This window comes from Bos indicus x Bos taurus, chromosome 12 (genome assembly GCF_003369695.1).
Source record: "Bos indicus x Bos taurus breed Angus x Brahman F1 hybrid chromosome 12, Bos_hybrid_MaternalHap_v2.0, whole genome shotgun sequence".
Classification (NCBI taxonomy): Eukaryota; Metazoa; Chordata; class Mammalia; order Artiodactyla; family Bovidae; genus Bos; species Bos indicus x Bos taurus.
In genome coordinates, this window is record NC_040087.1 from 17,671,733 (window position 1) to 17,698,773 (window position 27,041).

Consider the following 27,041-nt stretch of genomic DNA (forward strand, 5'->3'; position numbering starts at 1 on the left):
TTGGGCTTCCCTTGTGGCTCAGCTGGTAAAGAATCTGCCTGCAATGAGAGAGACCTGGGTTTGATCCCTGGGTTGGGAAGATCCCCTGGAGAAGGGAAAGGCTACCCACTCCAGCATTCTGGCCTGGAGAATTCCATGGACTGTATAGTCCATGGGATCAAAGAGTCAGACACGACTGAGCAACTTTCACTTTCAGCATGGAATTACAAAACCTTGGGCAAGTGCATTATAACCAAAGTATTTCAGAGTGTGATCCAAGCATTGTGAAAAACTGTTAAGAAATGGTTTGCAGCCATCCTATACATTGTTCAAGAACTGATCATAGAATTTATGCAACAAATGAAACAGAAGTATCATTTCTATGACAAATCTACACAAGATAGTATACACCTGAATTAACTGTTACATCTCCTGTGTTACTTTTCTGAGGTTGTATCTAACTTGATAAATGAATTAACTTGTCTCCTGTACAGTTGATATCAGCAGGCATTTGAAAATAAATCCATTCAGACCTTAAATTTAACTTTAATTATTGTAGATTGACCTGTAGAAACATAACACATTTATATTACAAACTATAAAGGTACTTATGTGACAATTAGCAATATTATAGTTAATTAATGCACTAAAAGAAAAAGACAACTCAGTTGAAAAATGGACAAAAGAGGTTTACTTAATTCTCAATGGAGTATAGGATATTAAAATTGTACATATATCCCATTCTAAATGAGCCTTTAAATTAATTCTGTTTAGGAAACTTTATCTAAAATTGCTTCATAAGACAATTCCAAATAGTTTGAAGATTTGAAATCCATCTCTTCAACATGAAGAATGGCTTCCCTTTGGCTCCTGGTCAAGATCAAGTGCTGTTGTATTCTTCGGTCCACCGCACCCTAGGACGTGAAGGATACAGAAGTAAAGGCAGTCTCTAGTGTCCACTCTGTTGCCTATGAATAGTAACAGAGCCAGCTGGTGTAAGCCCTAACTCTTTGGCTCTGGTCCTGATGAGAACTAAGAATTCCAAAGGAGATAAGTTTACAATCATTATAAGAATCTAGGCTAGCTATGCAAAGCAGACAAAACCAGCAGTTCTCAAACTTTCTGGTCTCAAAATGCTTTTATACCCTGAGACTTGTTGAGGATCCCAAAGAATTTTTGTTTCTGTGGTTTTATCTCTCAATGTTGTGTACCATCTTAATTTGAATTGAGAAAATTTAGATTTACTTTAAAAATAACTAAAATAACCTATCACATGTTAACATAAATAGTATGCTTTTATGAAAAATAATTATTTCCAAAATAAAAAGCATTAATGAGAAGAGTGGCAATGTTTTACATTTTTACAAAGCTCTTGAATGTCTGGCTCAACAGTACATGTTAAACAGTAAGATTCTCATATATATTTCTGCATTCAATCTACTGCAACATGTGTTTTGGTTCAAGTGTGTGAAAAAAACATGTACAGATATGTAATTGGGGGAAAAGGGGAGTATTTTGTTATTTTTATTATTTTCAGATAATTATGGATATTTGTCTTTGACACTACCCTGAAACTCAAAGGATGATAGTTCCTTAAAGATGTGCTGCAATGTAGAATCTGCAACTATATCAGTGAATTTCTCAGCCTGTTATTTTGAAATCCATTGATCTATTGTGAATGTTGAATGAATATTTACCTATGCATGATTTTGTACCGGCATGTATTGATCATTTGAAAAAAAGTACTGGTTCACTGAGTTATGGAGCATTTGCCACATCCAAAACTTAGCTCCTGGGTTTCTTTCCCAAGCCTGCTCCTCCTGAAAGTTAATGTCAAGTATACTTTTCTAGTTGCTCACATCCCACATTTTCTTGCATATCCAATCCATCAGCAAATTCTATAGACTCCCCCTTCGAAATACATCTAGAATCCCACCACTTCTCAATCCTTCCATTAATACCACTGTTGGGCTTCTCTGGTATCAAGTGATAAAGAATCTACCTACCAATGCAGGAGACACAGGTTCAATCCCCGGTCTGGGAAAATTCCACATGCCATGGGGCAACTAAGCCCATGCGCCACAACTACTGAGCGAACACTCTAGAGCCCAGGGGGCCGCAACTACTGAGTCCATAGTGCCACAACTCCTGGAGCCCAAATGCTTTAGAGCGTGTGCTTTGCCACAAAAGAAGCGCCACAATGAGGAGTCTGCACACCGCAAATAGAGAGTATCCCCCGCTTGCTGCAACTAGAGAAAAGTCAATGCAGCAACAAAGACCCAGCACAAATAACTAAAATTAAAAAAAGAAATACCACTGTTGTCCAAGTCACCATCATCTCTTACCTGCATTATTGCAACAGGCTCTTGACTAATAACCCAGCTCTACCCTTGCTCCCAGCAGCCAAAGAGGTCCTATGAAAATACAAGTTAGATCGTGCCACTTTGCACGTCTTAGGGTAAAAGCCAGACTTCTTCAAAATGACCTGCAAAGCCATGGTCCAGACCTACTAACCACTAACTGAATCTCCCGTTACACTCCCTTGTTTTTTCCACTCCAAGCATGCCAGCCTCCATGCTCTTTCTGAAACACATCAGGCATGTTTCTGCCTTGACCTTTAGACAGCTGTCATTCCTTTCTCCAAGAATGATCTTCACCCATAAGCTGCCTGACTCACCCTCTCACCTTAAAGTGAAACGTAAACAGAGGAGTGAAAAGGTCAACATTTGGGTCAAGAATAGCACTGAAAGTATGTTGACAATAATGATCCCTATTAAGAATGGACCCAAAGTAGATCCCTAAGCCTTTCTGTACGCAACTAGTGAATTATGTAATTTAATTGCAGATACATAAATAGGTCATTGCTCAGGACCTTTACATCTGATATTAAGATCAGGCAAGAGTTTCTTACACAGGGATCACTGTGTAAGGTCACATGGGACATAATGGAAAACATATTTTTTCAGTTCTACTGAGAAATAGATATACATCACTGTATAAGTTAAAGTGTAGAGCATGATGGTTTGATTTACGTATATTGTGAAATGATATCACAAAAGGTCTAGCTAACATCCATCATCTCATATAGATACCATAGAAAGAAAAAACTCTCCCTGTAATGAGAACCCTTAAGATCTACCCTCTTAATGACTTTCCTATATACCATACAGCAGGCTTAACTATAGTCATCATATTGTGTATTACAGCCCTAGTACTTATTTAACATTAACTGGAAGTTTGTAGCTTTCAACCACCTTCCTCCAATTCCCCCTACCCCGGCTCTCTACCACTGCTCACCTCTGAAAATTACAAAATTGATCTCTTTTTCTATGAGTTCAGTGTGTATATGTGTGTGAACTGGGGGGTTGGTTGTTGTTAGTTTCTGAAAATCATTTTTTACAATATCCTTAGAGTAAGTAAAAAAAAAGCAAAATGGCTATCTGAGGAGGCATTACAAATAGCTGTGAAAAGAAGAGACGTAAAAGGCAAAGGAGAAAAGGAAAGATATACTTATTTGAATGCAGAGTTCCAAAGAATACAAAGGAGAAGTAAGAAAGCCTTCCTCAGCAATCAAAGAAATAAGAGGAAAACAATAGAATGGGAAAGACTAGAGATATCTTCAAGAAAATTACAGATACCAAGGGAACATTTCATGCAAAGATGGGCTCAATAAAGGACAGAAATGGTATGGATCCAACAGAAGCAGAAGATATTGAGAAGAGGTGGCAAGAATACACAGAACTATACAAAACAGATTTTCACAACCCAGATAATCATGATGGTGTGATCACTCACCTTGAGCCAGACATCCTGGAATGCGAAGTCAAGTGGGCCTTAGAGGCATCACTACAAACAAAGCTAGTGGAGGTGATGGAATTCCAGCTGAGCTATTTCAAATCCTAAAAGATGATGCTGTGAAAGTGCTACACTCAATATGCCTGCAAATTTGGAGAACTCATCAGTGGCCACAGGACTGGAAAAGGTCAGTTTTCATTCCAATCCCAAAGAAAGGCAATGCCAAAGAGTGCTCAAACTACCACACAGTTGCACTCATCTCACACGCTAGTAAAGTAATGCTCAAAATTCTCCAAGCCAGGCTTCAACAGTACATGAACCATGAACTTCCAGATGTTCAAGCTGGTTTTAGAAAAGGCAGAGGAACCGGAGATCAAATTGCCAACATCTGCTGGATCATAGAAAAAACAAGAGTTCCAGAAAAACATCCATTTCTGCTTTACTGACTATGCCAAAGCCTTTGACTGTGTGCACCACCATAAACTGTGGAAAATTCTGAAAGAGATGGGAATACCAGACCACCTGACCTGCCTCCTGAGAAATCTGTATGCAGGTCAAAAGGCAACAGTTAGAACTGGACATGGAACAACAGACTGGTTTAAAATAGGGAAAGGAGTACATCAAGGATGTATATTGTCACCCTGCTTATTTAACTTCTATGCAGAGTACATCATGAGAAATGCTGGGCTGGATGAAGCACAAGCTGGAATCAAGATTGCTGGGAGAAATATCAATAACCTCAGATATACTGATGAAACCACTCTTATGGCAGAAAGCAAAGAACTAAAGAGCCTCTTGATGAAAGTCAAAGAGGAGAGTGAAAAAGTTGGCTTAAAGCTCAACATTCAGGAAACTAAGATCAAGGCATCTGGCCCCATCACTTCATGGCAAATAGATGGGGAATCAATGGAAACAGTGACAGACTTTTATTTTGGGGGGCTCCAAAATCACTGCAGATGGTGACTGCAGCCATGAAATTAAAAGACGCTTACTCCTTGGAAGAAAAGTTATGACCAACCTAGATAGCATATTAAAAAGGAGAGACACTACTTTGCCAACAAAGGTCTGTCTAGTCAAAGCTATGGTTTTTCCAGTGGTCATGTATGGATGTGAGAGTTGGACTATAAAGAAACTGAGCACCAAAGAATTGATGCTTTTGAACTGTGGTGTTGGAAAAGACTCTTGAGAGTCCCTCGGACTGCAAGGAGATCCAACCATCCATCCTAAAGGAAATCAGTCCTGAATATTCATTGGAAGGACTGATGCTGAAGCTGAAACTCCAATACTTTGGCCACCTGATGCAAAGAACTGACTCATTTGAAAAGACCCTGATGCTGGGAAAGATTGAAGGCAGGAGGAGAAGGGGACAACAGAGGATGAGATGGTTGGATGGAATCACCAACTCAACGAACATGAATCTGAGTAAACTCCGGTAGTTGGTGATGGACAGGGAGGCCTGGCGTGCTGCAGTCCCTGGGGTCGTAAAGAGTCGGATATGACTGAGCGACTGAACTGAACTAGAGTAAGTGTAGTGTTAATACTCCCTAGAGCTGTTTCATGTAGCCCTCAATTCAAAGGTCAATTTAGCTTAAGAAATCAAAACAGAACAAAAAATAAATAGACATTGGAGAGGTGGGGAGAATAATACACTGATAACCCAAATACCCAGGCTAGTACAGAGATATACTTTGAAGCCTGGATTAGGAGGTGAACTGAATGTAGGTCTTTTTATCTCTTGACCTGGAACATCATTTATTTCTCATTTAAGGTTTTAATACATCTTAAAAGATGGCAAGCTGAAGATTTAACTGTGACCTTGAAAGAAGCTAGTCTGATGTTGCCAGTTAAAGGTCAATTTAGGGCTTCCCTCGTGGTCCAGTGGCTAAGACTTCATGCTCCCAAAGCAGGGGACCCACGTTCCATCCCTGGTCAAGGAATGATTAAGAGATCAAACAGGCCACAACTGAGTTCTCATGTCACAACCAGCTAAGACAGGGCACAGTCACATACATAAATAAATTTGAAAAGAAGAAGAGGAACCCAAAAGGTGTCTCCAGATTCTCCCAGTCACTCTTCAGTCCATCCTCCACAGAGGAGTAATCAATGCAGATGTTGTTGTTGTTGTTTAGTTGCTAAGTCGTGTCTGACTCTTTTTTGACGCCATGGACTGTAGCCCAACAAGCTCCTCTGTCCATGGGATTTCCCAGGCAAGAATACTGAAGCGGGTTGCCATTTCACTGTCCAGGCGATCGTCTCAACCCAGGGACTGAACCTGTGTCTCCTGCTTGGCAGGCAGATTCCTTACCACTGAGCCACCTAGGAAGCCCAAATATAGCAAATACAGCATCACAATGAGAGAGTCATTTCCAAGGCAGGTTGATAAGGAGTCTAGGGGTCCCCAAGGAGAGAGGGGTCTGGAATTCTCAAGGAGGAAGAAAGGACAAACTTTTTTTCCTTCTCTATATTCCTTAGGATTATATAACAATAATGTATCCTGCCTAAGGACAGTCTCTGGATTAAGGACAGTCTCTGGATTAAAGCTTCTGGCTGTTATCCTAAAATGTAAATTATGGGAGTAGATCTGGTCTTTACAAGGATTATATAACAATAATGTATCCTGCCTGAGGACAGTCTCTGGATTAAACCTTCTGGCTAATTCTGTTATCTTAAAATGTAAATTATGGGAGTAGGTGTGGTGAGGTTTTTACAACCTCCAGACAGTCTTTGGATTCACTGGAGAGTATATAACTTCATTGTTAACACTAGCAAGCGGGTACTCTTTCTGCCCTCTTCTGATGCCTATGTCAGAAGCTTTCTCTATCTCCTTTATACTTTAATAAAACTTTATTACACAAAAGCTCTGAGCGATCAAGCCTCATCTCTGGCCCCGGATTGAATTCTTCTCCTCCGGGGGCCAAGAATCCCGGTGTCTTCGTGTGATTCAACAACAACCTTTCAACAATAGCTTTAGAGGTGCAGTTGTGCTTCCAAGTATAAAGACCATCAGTGGTTCCTTGGCATTCCAAATCTCTTCATGTCCCAGCTCCTTCCACGTTCTTACACAGTCTGGAGACTCACTGAACTCCTTACAGTTAGAGGTCTTTTGCAATTAAAGGTCATGGCCCTGGGGCCAGTGTACATGCTGTTGCCTGTCTTCCTCATCACTCACTGGGCAACTGCCACCTCGTTGGCTCTTAGGACTCAACACAGTAGGTACCTCTTCTTGGAACCCTTTCTCAACTGCCTTTATCTGCCTTTTCTCACTCTCCACTCCCACCCAGGCTGAAGTTGAAGCCTGTGTATGACTTTTCATGGTACATATCACATTATATTGAAATCACTCAAGGGTTTGATCTTTTTTCCTCACTGAACTTGAGTTCTTGGAGGCAAGGCAAATTTTTATCTTTGGTGCTTAATTCAGTGCCTGGAAGCTGGTCAAAAATTAAGTATTGAAAAAAAATTAAGTATTGAATGGATGAAGGAATTCAACACAAAATATCTATTGATTGAATGTCAACTCTGTTCAAGCAGCTGTGGATCTGGGCACCTGGGAAGACAATGGAAAGCAAAAACTTAACACAGAAATGACCTTTCATATGGCTTATACTCCATTGGAGGAGCAGGCATGAGCTAAATACCCACAGTAATGAATACATAACTGAAACTAAAATGTGTGTTTTAAAGATGAGGAACACAGTTTAATGAGAGCAGTTAAAAAGGACCGTGATCCAGACTATTATGTTCTGTTCATATTTGTTTGTATGGTTTTAGATGGAAAAGATGTGAGTATATTTAGATTGGATGGGAACAATTCAGCTGAGTGAAAGAGGTTAAATAATATACAGGAGAGAAGACAATTAAATAACATCACACTTCTGGAGAGGGTATCTTACAACCCTCATGGGAGGACTGGCCTCTTCTGAAGCCATAAGAGGGAGCATTGAGAGTGGATATGGAAGTAGCAGGGTGGCAGGTTTTGTACCAGAAAACTGAATAAGTTTTGATCCAAAAGCTTGGATTTTCTGAGGGAGAGGAGTCACAGCTGTCTACTGGAAAAAAAGGCAGAAGGTGAGAAAGTCAGAGATCTGAAGAGACTGGAGAGGCTTTGAAGCTTTCATCATGGACTGTAGGAAAGCAAGTCAAGTGAGAAGCCCCAGGATGGCTGGGCTGTGTTAAGAAGAACCCATTTGAAGGAGGTGATGCTGACTATATACTGACAACAGTCTGCCTATTGTGTCATTTTCTCCAGCAGACACGGAGGCTCAGGGGCAACCACAGAGACAGCACACAGGTGGTTTCACTCCAGGCTGGGTTTTTGCCAGATGAGAAAGTGTGAGTGGGTGAAGGGAGTTTAGTATAATGTTAAGAATGTTATGGAACTAAGAAACCATGGAACCCAAGACGAGAAGCCTGATGGATTAGAAAGTGGGAGGGTTGTCAATGGACCGGAGGTCCCAAGGAGGAGGAAGAACAACTACAGAGAGAGCGGCTGAACAGAAGGCAGGAAGGAAGGAAGGGCCAGAGCTGGAAGACGGTGGGATGGGGCAGCTACCCTTCATCACACCCTCCAAACATAGAACCTCTTCCACCAAACACAGATACTAAGAGATAATGAAACACTGCTAGAGGAACCAGCATGAAAACGAGGCAGAGGACCAAGCCATTAATAAAGTGGTTAAGAGCTGGACTTATTTAGCTTCGATTTTGCTTCTCTGTCAACCAGAGCATGATAAGCCCCAGACCTCAGCCCACACACTACCCTCTCCCGGGGTTCTTCTCCCCAGTGTTGAACCTGACTAGGCTGCTAAAGAGGGAAGGACACAATTACAGGTCCTTACACATTTTATCAGGGGGCTTCCTGGTGGCTCAGTGGTAAAGAATCTGCTTGCAATGCAGGATTTGCAGAAAACCCAGTTTCAATCCCTGGGTCAGGAAGATCACCTGGAGGAGGGCATGGCAACCCACTCCAGTATTCTTGCCTGGAGAATCCCATGGACAGAGGAGCCTGGTGTTGGACACGGCTGAAGTGACTTAGCATGCACACATTTATCAGTGCTTAAATTTGTTACGTTGGAAATAGTTTCCAATGATGGTAAGATTTGGGGTGTGGCTATAGGAGCTTGTGACAGAAGTGGAGAAAAGGCCACTGAAAATGAAGCGAGTCTTGGAGGGTCATCCGTGGAGGGGGATGGCACATGTGGTAGATAAGGCTGTGAGTTGAGCATCAAAGTCTTCACTGAATGATAGAGTACAACCACAAGGTGGGCATACGACAGGGACCTGAAGACAGATGGGAGAGCAGATCAAAAGGCCTGAACCTTAGTAAAGGAGGATTTTTTTTGCAGGAGCGTGAGGGAGTAATGGTCTGGAAGAGGCAGTGAACAGAAGGCAGACAGAAACTTAGTCACTCAGTGGGTCCAACTCTTTGCGACCCCATGAACCATAGCCCACCTGGCTCCTCTGTCCACGGGATTCTCCAGGCAAGAATACTGGAGTGGGGTGCCATTTCCTTCTCCAGGGATCAAACCAGGGATCTTATTGAACCAGTGTCTCCTGCATTGGCAGGTGGATTCTTTAGCACTGGGAATGCTGATTCCTGAGGCCAGTGGAGTACAAGGGCATAAACAGCCAACATTTAATCTAGGCAAAGGGACACATAAGAAGAATCATTCCATAAACTGTGACCCAGTGGACTGTATCAGCCCAAAAGGCATGGCATTCAGGTCTGCCGAATGCAACCTCCAGGTTCATTGTGATCTTGGCTGGGAAAGTGCTAACCTAAGGAAGAGTCAGATTTCAGTTAAGACAAGGAGATGGAAGGGATGGCAGAGAAACGCTGATTAGGGTTTAGCCCAGGGTACAGTCTAATAAATAGTCACTCACTCACTTAAGAGAAAACTTAGAGCTAAGGTTTTATCTCTCGATTGAAACCTGGATGGACAGGCTGCATCTTGTTAACCACAGGGCCCAGCACTATCTCTAGCAGATAGCAAGTTCCTGAAATATGTTTGTTAAAAGTAGGAATGAATTTCCTGTTACTACAGTTATAGTATGGAAGGGAATGGGGGACTTCCCTGGTGGTCCAGTGGCTAAGACTCCAAGCTCCCAACCCAGGAGGCCCGGGATTTGATCCCTGGTCAGGGAACTAGCTCCCACATGCCACAACTAAGAGTTCACGTGCCACAGCTCAAGATCCTTTGTGCCACAAAGAAGACCCAGCTCAGCCAAACAAATAAAAATTTAAAAAAGGAAGGGAAATGGGTGAGCAAAAGTAGTGACACGCACGTTACACCTCCATCAGTAGAAATAAGGTGTGCATATAGAGCGCAAAGGAAATGCAAAGTCTCTGCCCTCAAGAGAAGCTCCGCCAAGTGCCCTTGTTCCAGGCCAAAGGCATTGTTCCAGAAGTGGGCTGTACCCCGGGATACCTCCACCCAAGATGAGTTTTCAAGTACTACAGTAGAGGCGGGGCAGTAGCTAAAGTGGGGGAGAGGGAGGGAGGGTGAAGAGAAAAGGAGAGAGAGTTGGCTCTATTAGAAGAGGGTGTATTCAAGCCCCAATTGATTTTACTGTTTTATATGAAGGAAGGAGAATAGATAGATAAGATGCTTATTAATTTTCCAGTGGTGTCTTAGGAGAGGAACTGGAGATATACAGCATAAATGCTAACCATAGTCATCTCTGGCTGGTAGATTTGGTTTTCCTCTTTGTACATTTCTTCATGGCTACATTTTCTATATTGAATATACCTGACTGATTTTTTTTTAGAAAAACTCTAGAAAAATATTATGTCTCTTCTAAATTTCTCACAGGCTCAGACTATCTACTCTTAGGGCAAAATTGGCTGCAAACTAAAGGGATGATAAGACTTCAAAGGAAATAATCTCTAGTCATTTCAGCAGTGGTGCAATTGTGAAGAATCAATAGATACCCACTTAATAAAATGAAATGTGTTAGAAAAGTAAACAACTTGCAAAACACCAGCTGTGTGGCTTAATATTGCTATTGATCTACAGTATAGAAGAAGGAAAATTCAAGGCTACAAGAAAGTTTGCTACTTTAATAGGAGAAAGACACATTTTTAGTTAATCTCAGGCAATGACAAGTTACCCAAGGGAAAATAACTAAACTATTATTATAAATAGTCTGAGTGACACAAGTTTGAAACTAGATGAGAAATTCTGAAATTAAACAGAATTTTTTCTTACTTGAAGTATCTACAAGGATACACCCTTTATTCCAACTAAGAACAAGAAATATGTACTTGATTTCGCTAGATCATGCTGCAGAAACAAACAGCCCCGAAAATCTCAATGGCTTACAACAAGTGTATTTCTCATTCATATTACATGCGAAGGGCTGCAGGTCGGCTATGGCTCTCATCCATTTTGCTTCTCATTCTATGACTGGCACCGAAGGAATAGTCTTTATCCGGACCTGACATTCTCATGGCAGAGGACAATATTAAGTGAGTTAGTAGAAAACAGCAATGGTTCTTAAAGTTTCTCCTAAGAACTAGCACATTATAATCTCCTTTTGGTTTGGTTTTGGTTTTGGTGGAGTTTTGTTTTGTTGTTAAAGAAAGTGACAAGGCTAAGCCTAGTGACAGGGCAGACTTATACTCCTTCCAGGGGATGCAGTGCAGTAGACAGGAGTGTATAATCATTTTACAAGGAAGGGATCTGTGGATATTTGGGAATAACAATACAACCTCTTACAAAACGTAGTCACTTACACATGCCATGAACACGCAAACATTCTTGTATCTTAGGAGCACAAGGCACAGCTACATAAGAGTGCCTGCTGTAGGGCATTTGTTGTTGATGCTTAGTTGCTAAGTCATGTGTGACTCTTTCCAACCCCAAGGGTTGCAGCCCGCCAAGCTCCTCTGTCCATGGGATTTCCCAGGCAAGAATACCGGCGTGGGTTGCCATTTCCTTCTCCAGGGGATCTCTCCGACCCAGGGATTGAACCCGCGTTTCCTGCAATGGCAGGGGGTAATTCTTTACCCCTGAGCTACCAGGGAAGCCCCACTGTGAGGCATATACCACAGCAGACCCTCTACTCACTGTGTCCTATGTAAGTTTTTCAATAACCCTTTCAGCTGTCATAGGCACTCATTATTCTCATTTTACTTTAGAGTAAGCTGGAGTTGGCTAACTCTACCAAGGTCTCTCTGGTAGATTATGAAAATGGCCAGTCTTCTGGCATCCACACCTCGCAGTGTCAGTTGGCAGACGTTCCCACTGAGGAGCCGAGGCTATTTTCTCCATTCTTAAATCAGGTTGGCCAGCCACGTGGCTGGCTTTGGCACATGAAACATTAATAAATGTAACGAGCTTGAAAAGTGCTTGTGTGCTGGGACTTGCCTTTTTGCTGCTCTTGAATCACTCACCATGAGAACAAGTCCAGGCTGCCCTTCTGAATGATGAGTGACACGTGACTCACTCCTCCTCTTATCCCAACCACAGCCTGCTAATCACAAGGAAGGGAGGCCACCCCACATCATCTAGTCACCAGACAAACCACCGCCTGACAACAGACACACGAAGTGGATACAGAGATTGAGTTGGGAGTGCTGAAGCTTTATTGATGCTTCTTAAGAAACAGTGAGGGAAAAAGATTGAGCAGGGAAGCCATCAAACAATAACCTGACCACAAGACTGCTAACCCAGTAGGGAGCTCTGGAGCAAAAACGGCCTGTTAGATAAATCCGATGTGGGATAAAAGTGCCTTGTACCTCTGCCTCTAACTGTGATCTCAGTCACTGACTGAGGAACACCACAAGGTGACCTCAGTCGAAACACTGAGGGTGGGAGGATCTGAAGGAGCTAATAGCTGGACAATGCTGGTTAACCACACAAGGGTTTATATCTTGGTTCTCTGTTCTATTCCTTTGGTCTACGCATGTGTGCTAAGTCGCTTCAGTAGTGTTCGACTCTTTGCAACCCTATGGACCATACCCCGCCGGGCTCCTCTGTCCATGGAATTCTCCAGGCAAGCGTACTGGAGTGGGTTGCCATGCCCTTCCTTCTCCAGGGGATCTTTCCGACCCATGGATTGAACCTGGGTCTCCTGCATTGCAGGCAGATTTTTTACCATCTGAGCCACTGGGGAAGATCAGATAACCTTCTGGTAAAAAGCTGACTCAATTATAATAAATAGAAAATGTATGGAAAATAAACAGACTTTCATTAAAATAACGATGTATTGAAGTTGGACAAAATAGTCAGTCTGGGGGATTTCCAGCACCCTCCATGGTGGGTATTCAATATTTTTGCCTGGATGGGTGGGAGGAGAAGTGTGCCCTCCCAGGAAGTCCTGGAACTGGGCATGGGAGTCCCCCGTGCCTGAGAGCCTTACCCTTCAGCTGAGAATCTAGGTAAACTAAGAAGAGACGCAGTGCTAAGATGTGTCAGGTTCTAATGCTGCAGTAACTATTGGTATGCCCTGTTCAATGGGTTGGCAGTCCTGCAGAAAGGAACTGTGCTATGTGGATTGTCTAATTAGAGTAAGCAACATCCATGCGGGCTGATTTACACTTCTCTTGTAGGATCCCTAAACATCAGGTCGGTGCCTTTTCCCTTTTATAACCATTTGTATTGCATGTCAATCAGCATAAAGATTTTGAGAAAAATTTTTTTTCTAGTTTCCTTAAATGATAATGTGGACAATAGCTTTTGTTCAAGTATCCAAGTATATAAATGTGTTAAGTACAGCTCCGAGTACATAGTGCAGTGAGATCAAAGACTGATCAAATGGCTTTGACATTTGATGCTCTCTCAAAGCTCTCCGGCCTGATGCCCTTCTTTTTCCTTTATTCCTTCATAGGAGGGTAAACTCAGGCCCATCCTAACTCTTCAAGGCAAGTTAAGACCAGGCTGTAACGTATAACCAGATTTTATTGAAGGCTTCAGGATAGTAAAACGAAATTACAGCATAGTAAGGGAAAACTTCAGGCTTCCCAGGCAGCACAGTGGTAAAGAATCCGCCTGCCAATGCAGGATACAAAAGAGCCGTTCAATCCCTGGGTCAGGAAGATCCCCTGGAGGAGGAAATGACAACCCACTCCAGCATTCTTGCCTGGACAGTTCCATGGACAGAGAAGCCAGGCAGGCAGGCTATAGTCTATGGGGCTGCAAAGAGCTGGACACAACTGGGCACAGAACAAAGGAAAACTTCAAACTGGCTACTAAATGCGACTTCTTCTGAATCTCCTTATCTACACTCCTATTAGCCCCAGACTTCCTACTGTGTTTTAGGAGTAGGCTACCCTCCTTACCAAGAAGGGCTGTGACCATGAACATCACCCACCAGAGCTCAGGCTCCCTGAATCTCCTAAGGCCCAGTGAGCAGAGGAAACTGCCTCCCCTTATCTCCAGCGTAACGCTAGCTTTCCAGGAGATGTCATCACTTCCACAACTCCACCCACAAGGATGACAACTTCAGGTATTGTTAATAGAGCAGTTTAGCTCTGAAATGTCTCTCTTTTTTTTTTGGCTAAGCCGCCAGCATCTGGGATCTTAGTTCCCCGACCAGGGATCAAACCCATGCCCCTTGCATTGGAAGTGCAGAGTTAATCACCAGGGAAGTCCCAGGCTCTGTAAGATCTTGAATCTTACCATTGCTAAATTGCATCTTGACTTTTCCTTTCTTCGACTTCCCTGGTGGCTCAGACGGTAAAGCGTCTGTCTACAATGAGGGAGACCCGGGTTTGAGCCCTGGGTTGGGAAGATCACCTGGAGAAGGAAATGGCAATCCACTCCAGTACTATTGCCTGGAAAATCCCATGGACAGAGGAGCCTGGTAGGCTACAGTCTATAGGGTCACAAAAAGTCAGACATGACTGAGCGACTTCACTTCACTTTTCCAAGTCCAAAGTGCACTCTGCTTTTTTTTTTTTTTAAGTCAGATTTAATGAGATTTAATGTACATAAAATAAAATTCACCTATTTTAGTGTATAGTTCTGAGCTTTGACAAACACATAGCCATGTCACCACCACCACAATCAGTTCCAGGACAGTTGCTTCACTCCCCAAAATCCCTCAGGTCCTGTTGTGCTCAAGCTCTTTACACCCTCAGCCTCAGGCAAGAGTGGCCTGTTTTATGTGTCTGTAGCCTTGCCTCTTTCAGAGTGTCATATAAATGGATCCAAACAGCAGGTAGCTTTTTATATATGATTTTTTTCACCTGAGACCCATCCATGTTGGTTGTTCCTTGTATTACTGAGTCATTTTCCATTATATGAGCATACTATAGTAGATTTATCCATTCACAGTTGAAGAACGTTTGAGTTATTTCCAGTTTTTGATGATTATGAATAAAGCTTCTGTAACATTTGCATACAAGTCTTTGAATGAACCTAAGTTTTCATTTCTCTTGGGTATACATCAAAGAATGGAACTTCTGGGTTGTGTGATAAGCATATGCTCAACATTATATGAAATAAGTTATCTGCCAAACTGTTCGTACTATTTTGCATTCCTACCAACAATGTATGAGAGGTCTAATTAGTCTGTATGCTTACCAGTACTTGGTAATACCAGGGTTTTTTTGCATTTTTTTTTTAATCTTATTCATTGTAATATGTACAGGTACTTCAGTGTAGTTCAGTTTTTAATGACGAGCATCTTTTCATGTGCTTATGTGCTACCCATATTTCTTTTTGGTGAAATATTTTCAATTCTTTTCAAATATTTCAAATATTTTCAATTCTTTTGACTATTTACTTATTGACTTGTTTGCTTTATTGTTGGGTTTTGAGGATTCCTTACATATTCTTATTCCAGTCCTTTAGTAGAAATATGCTTTGCAAATATTTTCTCCGAAGCCTATATTTTGTCTTCTCGTTTTCTTAAACAATTTGTATTAGCAGATCAACCTCTATAATCAAATATCATAGACTGGGTGGTTTAAACGGCAGACAGTTATTTCTCACAATTCTGGAGCCTGAAAAGTCCAAGATGGGGATGCCAGCAGATTCAGTATCTGGTGAGAGCTCTCTTTCTGGCTTGCAGACTGCCACCTTCTGGCTGTGTCTGCACATGGTGTGGAGAGAGAGCTCAAGCTCTCTGGTGGCCTTGCTGCGGCTGTCTCTTCAGTCGTGTCCGACTCTGTGCTACCCCATAGACGGCAGCCCATTTACATAAAGGTACTAATCCCATCATGAAGATCCCACCTTTATGACCTCATCTAAGCCTCCTAAGTGAGTGAATGATAGTCACTCAGTCATGTACCGACTTTTTTCAACCCCATGGACTTGCAGGCTGCCAGGCTCCTCTGTCCGTGGAATTCTCCAGGCAAGACTACTGGAGTGGGGTGCCATTTCTTCCGCCAGAGGATCTTCCTCACCCAGGGGTTGAATCTAGGTCTCCAGCATTGCAGGCGGATTCTTTACCATCTGAGTTACCAGGGAATCCAAGCCTCCTAAAGCCCCCACAATCAGATAATTGAGGGGGCGAGCCTCCAATATATGTCTGTGGGAAAATACAATTCAGTCCATAGCAATGTCTCGCAGAGTAAATTTTAAAGTTTAATGAAGTCCAAATTAACAATTTTTCTTTTATGGATCATGTCTTCGGTGTCACATCTAAGAAGTTTATGCCTAGCTCAAAATCACAAAAATTTTCTCATATTTTCTTCTAGAAAGTTTATACTTTCAGCTGTTTTTATGTAGGTCTAATCCATTTTGTTATGTGTGCTTAGTCGCTCAGTAGTGTCCAACTCTTTACGACCCCATGAACTGCAGCCCGCCAGGCTCCTCTGTTGATGGGATTCTCCAGGCAAGAATACAGGAGTGGGTGGCCATGGCCTCCTCCAGGGGATCTTCCTGACCCAGGGATCAAACCCAGGTCTCCTGCATTGCAGCGGATTCTTTACAGAATGAGCTACCAGGGAAACCCAAGTATACAGGAGTGGGTAGCCTTTCCCTTCTCCGGGGGGAACTTCCTGATCCAGGAATCCAACCAGGGTCTCCTGCATTGCAGGGGGATTCTTTACCAGATGAGCTACCAGGGAAGCCCTGGTATGACTTGTTAGATATGGTGCCAGATATAGATCAAGGCTCTTTCTTTTAACATTTGTATGTCACATTGTTCTACCAACATTTACTATTATTGTTTTTTAATATCTTGTCTGGGACTTCCCTAGTGGTCCAATGGGTAAGACTAAGGATCCCAACACAGGGCACCCGGGCTTAATCCCTCATCAGGAAACTAGATCCCACCTGCCACAACTAAAAGATCCTGCATGCTGTCACAACCAAATAAATAAATATTAAAAAAAAAACTCATATAAAAGTTATCATCTTAACCATTTTTAAGCATATAGTTCAGTAAGTGGCACCCTTTTAATGGTTCCCGTTTGCTTGTTTCTTAAATCTTGAATGAGTACTGAACTTTATCAGATATTTTCCTGCATCTATTAAGATGATTATATTTGTTTCCTTTTTCCCTTTTTTAGAATGGTGAATTACATTGAGTTTTCAAATATTAAGCCTGACTTGTATTTCTGGAAATAACCCCATTTAGCCGTGATATATCAATAGTCTCCTTTTCATATGTTGCCAATTTTTATTTGGGAAAATATCATGGAGTATCTTTATGGACACAACATACTGAAGGCTGCTGAGTTTCTGGGTGGAAGAAGAGATACTTTAAAAATGTTTAATCAGTTCATTTACCATAACATGCAGTGTAAGCATACTACTCAAAAATATGTAAGCAAGTGTCAGAAATAACAGCTCAGAATTAAAAGTGAATGGAAGCAGGAGTAGAAAATGAGGTTATTCTTCCACTGTTTGTACCACCTGTTAAAATTATGTGCACATTATTTTAGAAGTAAAACAATTTAAATTAAATTTAAGAAAAAGATCCTCCCCAACCAGAAACCAAACAACTCTGATTCAGCTGGGATTTTTTTGTTGGTGCATGCCATGCAAACTGGAAAGATAAATAGAAAACTAATTTGTACCAGCGTAACTGATTAATTAGTCCTTAATTTTCTTCCCATGATTTGTTAATACTCTTGTATCACGGTGTTTCTGTACTATTTGTCCTTGCTCGGATACTACACTGATTAGAGATACCGTAGCATGAGTGTGGGCTTCCGTGATGGCTCAGACAGTAAAAGAATCCGTCTGCAGTGTGGGAGACTGGGTTCGACCTCTGGGTTGGGAAGATCCCGTGGAGGAGGGCATGCCAACCCACTCCAGTATTCTTCCCTTGGACAGGGCTACAGTCCAGGGGTCGCAAAGTCGAACACGACTGAGCGATTGAACATACCATGAGTTAACTGTAGTGAACCTCATTTTAAAAAAAATAAAAAAAGGATGTGCAAAGGCACAGAGGTTTATAAAAAAGTAGGTGGCTGGTAAGCGCGTGGAGGAATCTGAATACATAAATAATGAACGTTGAAACATCCACAGTAAACGGCACTCGTTTAAACGAAAAACTCCGGCCGCGCAGTTCCCTGGGAGGAAACAAACATCACAATTTGAAAGCCGTAAGTGAAGCACAGACGTAGAGACTCAGACCACCAAGGCCAGGTTTGCAGGCCCTCACCTGCTCAGGCTGATTGGCAGCGGCTGCGGGGGCGGGGCGAGCCAAACGTCACTTCCCGTCGCGGCCGGCCTGGTCCTCTCGCGCGATGACGGCCAGCGTGGAGCCGCGGGGGCGGCGCCCGGGGGTCGGAGTGGGCGTCGTGGTGACCAGCGGCAGGCATCCTCGCTGCGTCCTCCTGGGGAAGAGGAAAGGGTCGTTCGGAGCCGGCAGTTTCCAGCTTCCCGGGGGCCACTTGGAGTTCGGGTAAGCAGCCGCCTGGCTGACTGGGAAAACGAAACGTACGCGCAGAGGACGACGTCGCCGCCTGCGCGCATCCGTGCGTGAGTGCGCGCTGACGCTGCGTCGTTTCTCGCGCGTTTGTCTTTCTCGCCTGAGGCCGGCAGGGGGCGCTGTTCTGGGCGAGGCGGGAGCAGGAGTCGCCACGTCCGCGTGCGAGCTGCCCTCGAGGGGTCAGCTCCTCTCGAGCCCTGACGCGGCTAGGCGCTGTGAGTTGTCTTTTTCCTGCTGCTTGCGCTTGAAAGGCCGGAAGTGCGTATTTACAGGCCTCGAGTAGTGTAGTTGTCCCTTCAAATGTTTGCACGGTTTGCTGGCTATTTAAACGCAGGCAGTATAATACTTTCCTGCCTCCGTACGTCTTCGTAGCGCTCCAACCAAGCGAATGGTTAACGGAAACCCTGGGCCTCTACCTCCCTCGTTAAAACGGGGAAATCGTCCCAAGTACTCCCTAAGGTCTCCCTCTCTGCTTTGACTTTCTGTGAATTGAGGTGTCAGACCGACAGAGAAAGTTTAGTTGTACACAAGGGTGAATGAAGAAAGGCTGAGAGTGACCTAGAAGGTGGGTTCACCCAGGCTCTTGGACTCTCTAATCGATAGAAATTGGTAAGATGCCAGAGGAGGAATTTAGGCAGAGGTTTGTCGGGGCTCGTGCTGTAGCCGAAGGGAGGGAGCGAGAACAAGAAACAGGTGCCCTTGCTCGCTCTCCTGGAGCGGGAGGTGGTGGTGAGCTGGTTTCTTAAATGGAGTGGGGCGTAGGTATGGATCTGCGGGTTGCGCAGAAGGTGCGGCTTAAGTGATCCGCCTGCTCCTTTGGTGGTTCTGTGTGCGGAAATCATGCCTGGTAACCCTGCTTCGCTCTGAGCAACTCACAAATGGCTGTAGGTTTGTGGCTTTTTTTGTAGTTTGTCTTTAATTGCCCCAACTGTGCATGCGTTATTTTTAGTCTCTAACTTTGTCCAGGTGCGAGCATCCCGGAAAGGGTCCCATCCTATCTCATAGTGAGAATAAGGATGACCTCTGCAGCAGATAAACAGCATCAGAAACGTTCAAGGGGCTTCCCAGGTGCCGCAGTGGTAAAGAATCCGCCTGCCAATGCAGGAGATATAACAGAAGCAGGTCGGGAAGATCTCATTAAGCATGAAATGGCAACCCACTCCAGTATTCTTGCCTGGAGAATCCCATGGACAGAGGGAGCCTGGCGGGCTACAGTCCATAGGGTCGCACAGAGTCGGACACAACTGAAGCAACTTAGCAGCAGCAGCAAGCTATCGCTTAATAAATAATAAAATTACTAGATTAAAAATCAAATTGCACAGACAAGCACACCCCTTGATGGTGCTGAGTGCAGAAATCATGTGAGGTACCCTGCTTTTGCTCCTGGCAGCTCACAAGTGGCAGTTGGGTTTTTGAATCTTGTTCATAATTTGTGCCAGCTGTGCATGGCAGCTGTGCTCTGGTCTACTTATTTTGGGTCCCTCATTGTTTCTTTTTGTTCTGCCGGATAGAGGAGAGGAGACATAAGGGTCCCAGGTCTCAGCCTGTCCCACCATCAACGGGATGGAGGGAGGGGGGATGTACAATTATGGCTGATGGCATTGTTGTGTGGCAGAAACCAACACAACATCGTAAAAATTAAGAAAAATAAAAGTAGTATTTTGGTATTCTGGTCCTCTTCCAGGCGTTTGTGTTTCCTTTGTGGTGGGGAGAGGAGGTGCGGGCCCATGTTTTGCTCTCTCTCTCTGCCGCCTCCTCTTCTCAGTGTTTCTGATTTCTTTATCCCGAGAGTGCCGAAGTCGGAGGGGAGGGCGCAGAGCGTTCCCTGGGTGGTGCTGCTGCGCTCCAGGTGCCCTCTGGGTGCAGTATTCACGTGTGCGCTCTTTCTGAGGGTGTGTTTGGTGGCTGGTTGGAAGTCCTCCAATCCTACAAGGATTTCTGCACTGCACAGTTCCCTAACACAGGTGACCAAAAACTTCTTGTGATGCTGGCCGCCAGCTCCTGGTGCTAGCTAGCACACCGCGCTACATTTTCTTTCTGCCGGGTTCCCGGTAGTCTCACAGCATCTGCTTGGCCCGGAGAAAACACGATGCTCTCACGGCCGCTTATTTTCTCTGCTCAGCCATCGTGGGCTGCTTTCGCCAGTCCCCTACCGTCCAAATGCCTAAAGAGGGGATGAGCTGCTGTGTTCACGTGCATCCCTGACACCTCGGGATGCGCTTCAGACTTCCACAGCTCATTCCCTGCTGGTCCTCTGCTCTGAGGCACCGGGCAGCCCTGTATGCTTCCACAGCTCAGCCCTTTAAGTGGGGGTAACGCACCGGTGCCTCCTTGAGAGTCAGTGGTCACCCGTCTCCGTGACCATTTATTTCTCTTGGAGCGCCTCTTGGTTTGGGGGCAGAGTTGGCCCCCCATCAGGAAGGAAGGGAACATTCCTACAAGCCTGAAAACTCACAACTTTCCTCCTTCCACAAAGATCTGTCTAATGGGTAGAGTGAGGGTAGATTAGATAATTAGAGAAATAGTCAAGGTAGAAAAAATAGAGAAACAGTATTCTTTTTTGCTGAATATCTCACATACTAAAGTGCTTCATAAATATAAGGAAATTTAATCTAAAAGTCACTGAACCACACAGATTTCTTTTCATACTTGTTTTCACTTGATACTCACATACTTTATCTGACTATAAAATTCCATTTGGAACCATTTCTAAAGGGGGATACTGTATATTTTTAATCTTGTTTCATATATGATAACTGTACAGTGAAATGTTTTAATTTATATGCAGGTTTTGGTAACTTTTAGAGTATCAGTTCTTGTCAATATCTAGTTATTATGGATCATATTGAAGGTGAACTAATCACATAAGTGTATTTTAATATTTTATGAATGCCTTTTGTTCTCAATTTTGAGGCATAAACTGAAATTCTGAACCTACTGGAAAAGACTTTACTTACTTCTTGATACACTTACAACAAGCCTGTGAGAAAGTAGCATTATCTTTTTACTTATCCAAAGTGGAAAGGAATGGACTTTGAACTCAAACCTAGGTCTAGTTAACGACGAGGCCTGTGCTCTTAACTGATACATCAGACCACCTGGTTGCATGCTGCTTCTGGGCAAGCGAACTAGTGCTGGATTGGCTAAATGTTCGTTTTTTGTTGTTCAATATGAAGTCCTTTTGGTCTTCAGATAACTAGATACAGGATAAACAGTATCTAAGGGTTGTTGTTTTATTGTTTTTAAGCATGGATCAATTACAGCTCTTTTGGGTTACACTGGAAATTTCTAGCCAGAAATTTCATGACTAAAAAAAAAAAATGAATAAATAGAATCGAATATGGTGGTGTGTTTCTGTTTTCCAGTGAAACCTGGGAAGAATGTGCTCAAAGGGAAACCTGGGAAGAAGCAGCTCTTCACCTGAAAAATGTTCGCTTTGCCTCGGTTGTGAATTCTTTCATTGAGAAAGAGAATTACCATTATGTCACTATTTTAATGAAAGGAGAGGTGGACCTGACTCATGATTCAGAACCAAAGAATGTAGAGCCTGAAAAGAATGAAAGTAAGAGAATGACATACAATAGTGCGTTTTCTACGAGAGCATGTCTGAAGGAAGATTATGTCACCATATGAAGAGAGTTAGAATGTAATTATACTTTAATTAGAGCTTAAATCTACTTAAGTTCTGAAGACATAAGGATAGAACAGGAAAGAGAATGGGTCTAGAGCCAGACTGCTTGGTTCTTCCGCGTAGAGATTTGTGACCTCCAGCCAAGTTCTTTAGGTCTCTGGGCCTCTTTTCTCATTTGTTATAATAGTAGCTACCTCAGATGGGTTGTTGTAAGGATGAAATGAGTTATTACCTACAGTGGGCCGGTCCTAATGAACACAGTAAGTACTCAGTGTTAGTTTTATTGCTAGTGTTTAATTTTGTTTCAAACTGACTTTTTTAAGCAAAACATTTAATGTGCCTTCCTCAGTTTTCTCACCTGTGCAAGAGAGATAGTAACTTTCTTTTATAGAAAATGATTAACTTGCAAAACACCTAATCTGTTGCCTTCTGTGTTGAATTGAGTGCTCTGAAAGCTTTAATGACAGTAATTGATATCCTTTTATTTACTGTGTACTACACTTTGTCCCTGGGGCTTCCCTGCTGGCTCATAGGTAAAGAATCCACCTGCCAGTGCGGGAGATGGGGGTTCGATCTGTGGGTCAGGAAGATCCCCTGGAGGGGAAATGGCAACCCACTCCAATATTCTTGCCTGGATAATCCCATGGACAGAGAAGCCTGATGGGCTACAGCCCATGGGGTCACAAAAGAGTCAGGGTTTAAACAACAACATGGCAAGGTGTGGGGGCGGGGGCATGGATGCACCACCCTCCCAGCAGCTTGACGTGTTCAACTCTGAAGCTTTCTGAACCCAGTTGTGTGGAGTTTTTATGAAGGATCATTACGTTATGGGATTATTATTATTGTGATTGAGTAAACCATTGCCCATTGATTAACTCAAACCTCCAGCCCCTCTCCCCCTCCCTAAGGTGGAGTGTGGGGGTCAGCGGTGGGCTGAAAGTTCCAACCCTGTGATGATGCCTCTGTCTTTCTAGTCAGCACCCACTTCCCGAAACTGTGTAGGAGCCACCAGCCATCTCATTAACATTGACTCAGCCTTGGTTGAAAGGGGCTTATTATGGAAAACAAAAAGATGCTCCTCTGATCCCTGTCACTCAGGAAATTATTAATACAAAGGTTTTAGGAATCCTGCCAGGAAACAGAGATGAAGACCAAATACATATTTCTTATTTCATGATATCACATGAAGAAAAACACAAGAAGGATCCAAAGGCCTTCAGCTGGACTAGGGTACAAAAAAAATGATTCACGCCTTAAGAATGGGAAGGCAGGATTGTACCAAATTCACTAGGGGAGCTGATAACTGGCCAAGGTACAGTGGCTCGGGGTCTTTATTTATATTACAGGCATGCACTCTGCCCCGTGTTCATCGGGCCCTGGATCTGAACAGCCTGCTTCAGTCCTCTAGTCACTGCATCTTTCCTCCGGCCGTCAGATTATAATTAGAGGGATTACCCAGATGCTTCCTTCTCTAGGAGGCTCAGCTAACTGAGCATCTTGCAACACGTGGTTAGTGTGTGCCTCCCCTCTTCGTCCCCCACCTCTCCTCGCCCCCACCCCCATTCTGTGTGGTCACAGGTACTGAGCAGCCCTTCCAGAGCTTGTTCCAGGTTCATGGATTCTTTGTCCCCTTCCTTCCCAGAGTGAAACTACATATCTGTATTTTATAGGCAGAGAAATGCTTAATGAAAGAAACAGTAATTACACATAGATATATACATGTAATCATAAACTAATTTAGAACATAGAATTCTTAATAATCATTGTATTTTTGTTGTTAATATCATAATATTTAAACATTCACCTGTCGTGAGCATCTGTACACACTCAGTCATGTCTCTTTGCAACCCCATGGACTGTAGCCCACCAGGCTCCTCTGTCCATGAGATTATCCAGGCAAGAATACTGGAGTGGGTTGCCATGCCCTCCAGGGAATCTTCCTGACCCACAGCTCCTGCCACATACCCGAATCACAGGCAGATTCTTTACTGCTGAGCCACTGAAAATCATGTTTGTATAGCCAAGATAATGTGTAGCATCACTCTTGCGCTTCATTTTATTAGTAGCAAATCACTTTTTAATTTTTCTTAGTACAGGTTAACTAGCCAAAATGAATATGCTTTGTTTCAACTGAAGAAATTGCTTTAATGTCTTTCTTTTCTAGGTTGGGAGTGGGTTCCTTGGGAAGAATTTCCTCCCCTGGACCAGCTTTTCTGGGGACTACGTTGTTTAAAAGAACAAGGCTACGATCCTTTTAAAGAAGATTTGGATCATCTGGTAGGATATAAAGGAAGTCACCTAGAGGTGAACAAGGAGATTCACTGAGTTGGTTTTTTTTTTTAATGGGTTGGCCAAAAAGTTCAGTTAGATTTTTTTTGTACGATGCCTATAGTCTTGCTTGGTTGTCTCTAACTTCATTTAAAACAATTTTGTGAGATTGTATTATGACACCTGTCACAGCAATGTGCATTTTTTAAAAGAAACTTATCAAAATTGGTGAATTTGGGGGGTAGCCATTTTAATATTGAAGATGGAAGAAAAAAGGCAACAATTTCGGCATATTATGCTTGATTATTTCAAGAAAGGTAAAAATGCAACGGATACAAAAAAAAAGATTTGTGCAGAGTATGGAGAAGGTGCTGTGACTGAGCGAACATGTCAAAAGTGGTTTGCAAAGTTTCGTGCTGGAGATTTCTCTCTGTATGATGCTCCACGGTCAGGTAGACCAGTTGAAGTGGATAGCAATCAAATTGAGACATTAATTGAGAGCAATCAACATTATACCACACGAGAGATAGCCGACATACTCAAAATATCCAAATCGAGCGTTGAAAACCATTTGCACCAGCTTGGTTATGTTAATCGCTTTGATGTTTGGGTTCCACTTAAGTTAAGCCAGAAAAACCTTCTTGATCGTATTTCCACTTGTGATTCTCTACTGAAACGTAATGAAAGTGTTCCGTTTTTAAAACAAATTGTGACAGGCAATGAGAAATGGATACTGTTCAATAATGTGGAACGGAAGAGATCATGGGACAAGCGAAATGAACCACCGCCAGCCATGCCAAAGGCCGGTCTTCATCCAAAGAGGGTGATGTTGTGTATATGGTGGGATTGGATGGGAGTCCTTTATTATGAGCTCCTTCCAGAAAACCAATCCATCAATTCCAAGAAGTACTGCTCCCAGTTGGACCAGCTGAAAGCAGCACTCAATGAAAAGCGTCCAGAATCAGCCGACAGAAAGTGCATAATCTTTCATCAGGATAATGCAAGACCACATGTTTCTTTGATGACCAGACAAAAATTGTTACAGCTTGGCTGGGAAGTTCTGATTCCTCCACCATATTCCCCAGACATTGCACCTTCAGATTACCATTTATTTCGGTCTTTACAAAATTCTCTCAATGGAAAAAATTTCAGTTCCCTGGAAGACTGCAAAAGGCACCTGGAACAGTTCTTTGCTCAAAAAGATAAAAAGTTTTGGGAAGATGGAATTATGAAGTTGCCTGAAAAATGGCAGAAGGTAGTGGAACAAAACGGTGAATACATTGTTCAGTTCAGTTCTTGGTGAAAGTGAAAAATGTGGTTTTTATTTTTGCTTAAAAATCAAAAGAACTTTTGGGCCAACCCAATACATAAAAGGCAAAATAAGGTCCTGTTAAAGAATAAAAAATATCTACATTTCAGAACAACTCCATTTTACCTGAGAAGTCCCACGTGATGGACAGTTTATTTGTAGTCTCTTAATATACCCAACACCTTTTCATTCAGTACTTGTGAAGAATTTTCAGAGATTGTGTCATGAACTGTGCTTCAGATTCAGAACACGTGACAATTGGTGATGTTATAAGTGGTAATTCCGCTTTCTGTATTGCTCTGGTATTGATGTGTCACTACCAGTGTGTGTGGAGGAGAGTGCAGTGGAATTCGTCTTAGTGTTTCAGTTCTAGTAGAGATCCTAATTCAAGTGCTACCACAGAATTTATCACACTTGTTGGTTTTCCTTTCCTGTTCTGTTGTTAATATATTTTGACAGTTCCTACCACTAGAGCAGACAGGACAGGTCGTTAGGCTGTATTTCTGATTGGGAATGTAAACCTAGGGAAGCGAGTTAAACCATCCAGGATCTGTATCCCATTGTTAACAGGCCTTACCATTTTGGATCTCAGTTGATCTCTCTCGAGATTCAACTTCCTTGTATGTGAAATGTAATTAGACTAGGGCGGCAGTTCTCAGTATGGTCCGAAGAAGTCCTCAAGGCCCTTTCAAAGGTCCTCGGGGTCAGAGTCGCTTTTGTCACATCCACAGAGGAGTTTTCCAGAAACTGCGTGTTATAGGTTACTCTAGTAGAGTGACTGCAAAGCAGAGAAGAAAATCTAGCTCTCTCCTAGTAAGCTAGATGTGGAAGAAATGGACAAAAAAATGTAAAACAATGCCATGCATCCACTTTTTTTTTTTTTTTAAGAAAAACATCTATATTTTTTATAAAAATTATGTTAACATACAAGTTTTGTGTTATGGGTTTTTGTTATTTGTAAATAAATAAAAGAATTCTTAGAATTTATCAGTTTTAGTTGCTAGTATGATACTATTACTAGATAACATCCTACAAAAACTGTTTGGGGCCTCAGTTTTTTGTTTGGTTGGGTTTTTTTTTTTTATGAAGTATAGTTGTTTACAACGTAGTGTTAGTTTCAGGTACGTACCAGAGTGATTTAGATAGGTATTAATGCACACACATTTTCAGATTCTTTTCCATTACAGACTGTTGTAAGATAAATATAGTTCCATGTATTATACAGTA

General features: G+C 42.7%; 1 protein-coding gene and 1 long non-coding RNA gene across 3 annotated transcripts; one reads left to right on the forward strand and one right to left on the reverse strand.

Annotated features, from left to right (window-relative positions):
• Positions 1-647: 647 nt before the first annotated feature.
• Positions 648-18,424, reverse strand: LOC113902223. Its single transcript, XR_003513711.1, has 2 exons — positions 18,337-18,424; positions 648-893 (listed from the first exon to the last, which is right to left on the reverse strand). It is a non-coding gene; the product is annotated as an uncharacterized LOC113902223 (long non-coding RNA).
• On the forward strand, positions 18,393-27,041 carry NUDT15 (nudix hydrolase 15). 2 transcript variants are annotated; one of them, XM_027557238.1, is made up of 3 exons: positions 18,393-18,579; positions 21,972-22,168; positions 24,402-27,041. In XM_027557238.1, exons 1-3 carry the CDS (start codon positions 18,422-18,424, stop codon positions 24,560-24,562), a joined length of 516 nt encoding a protein of 171 aa, XP_027413039.1. In that variant the 5' UTR covers positions 18,393-18,421; the 3' UTR covers positions 24,563-27,041. The 2 variants fall into 2 exon arrangements, with proteins under 2 accessions (XP_027413039.1, XP_027413038.1); XM_027557237.1 differs by lacking the exon at positions 18,393-18,579 and adding an exon at positions 18,704-18,821.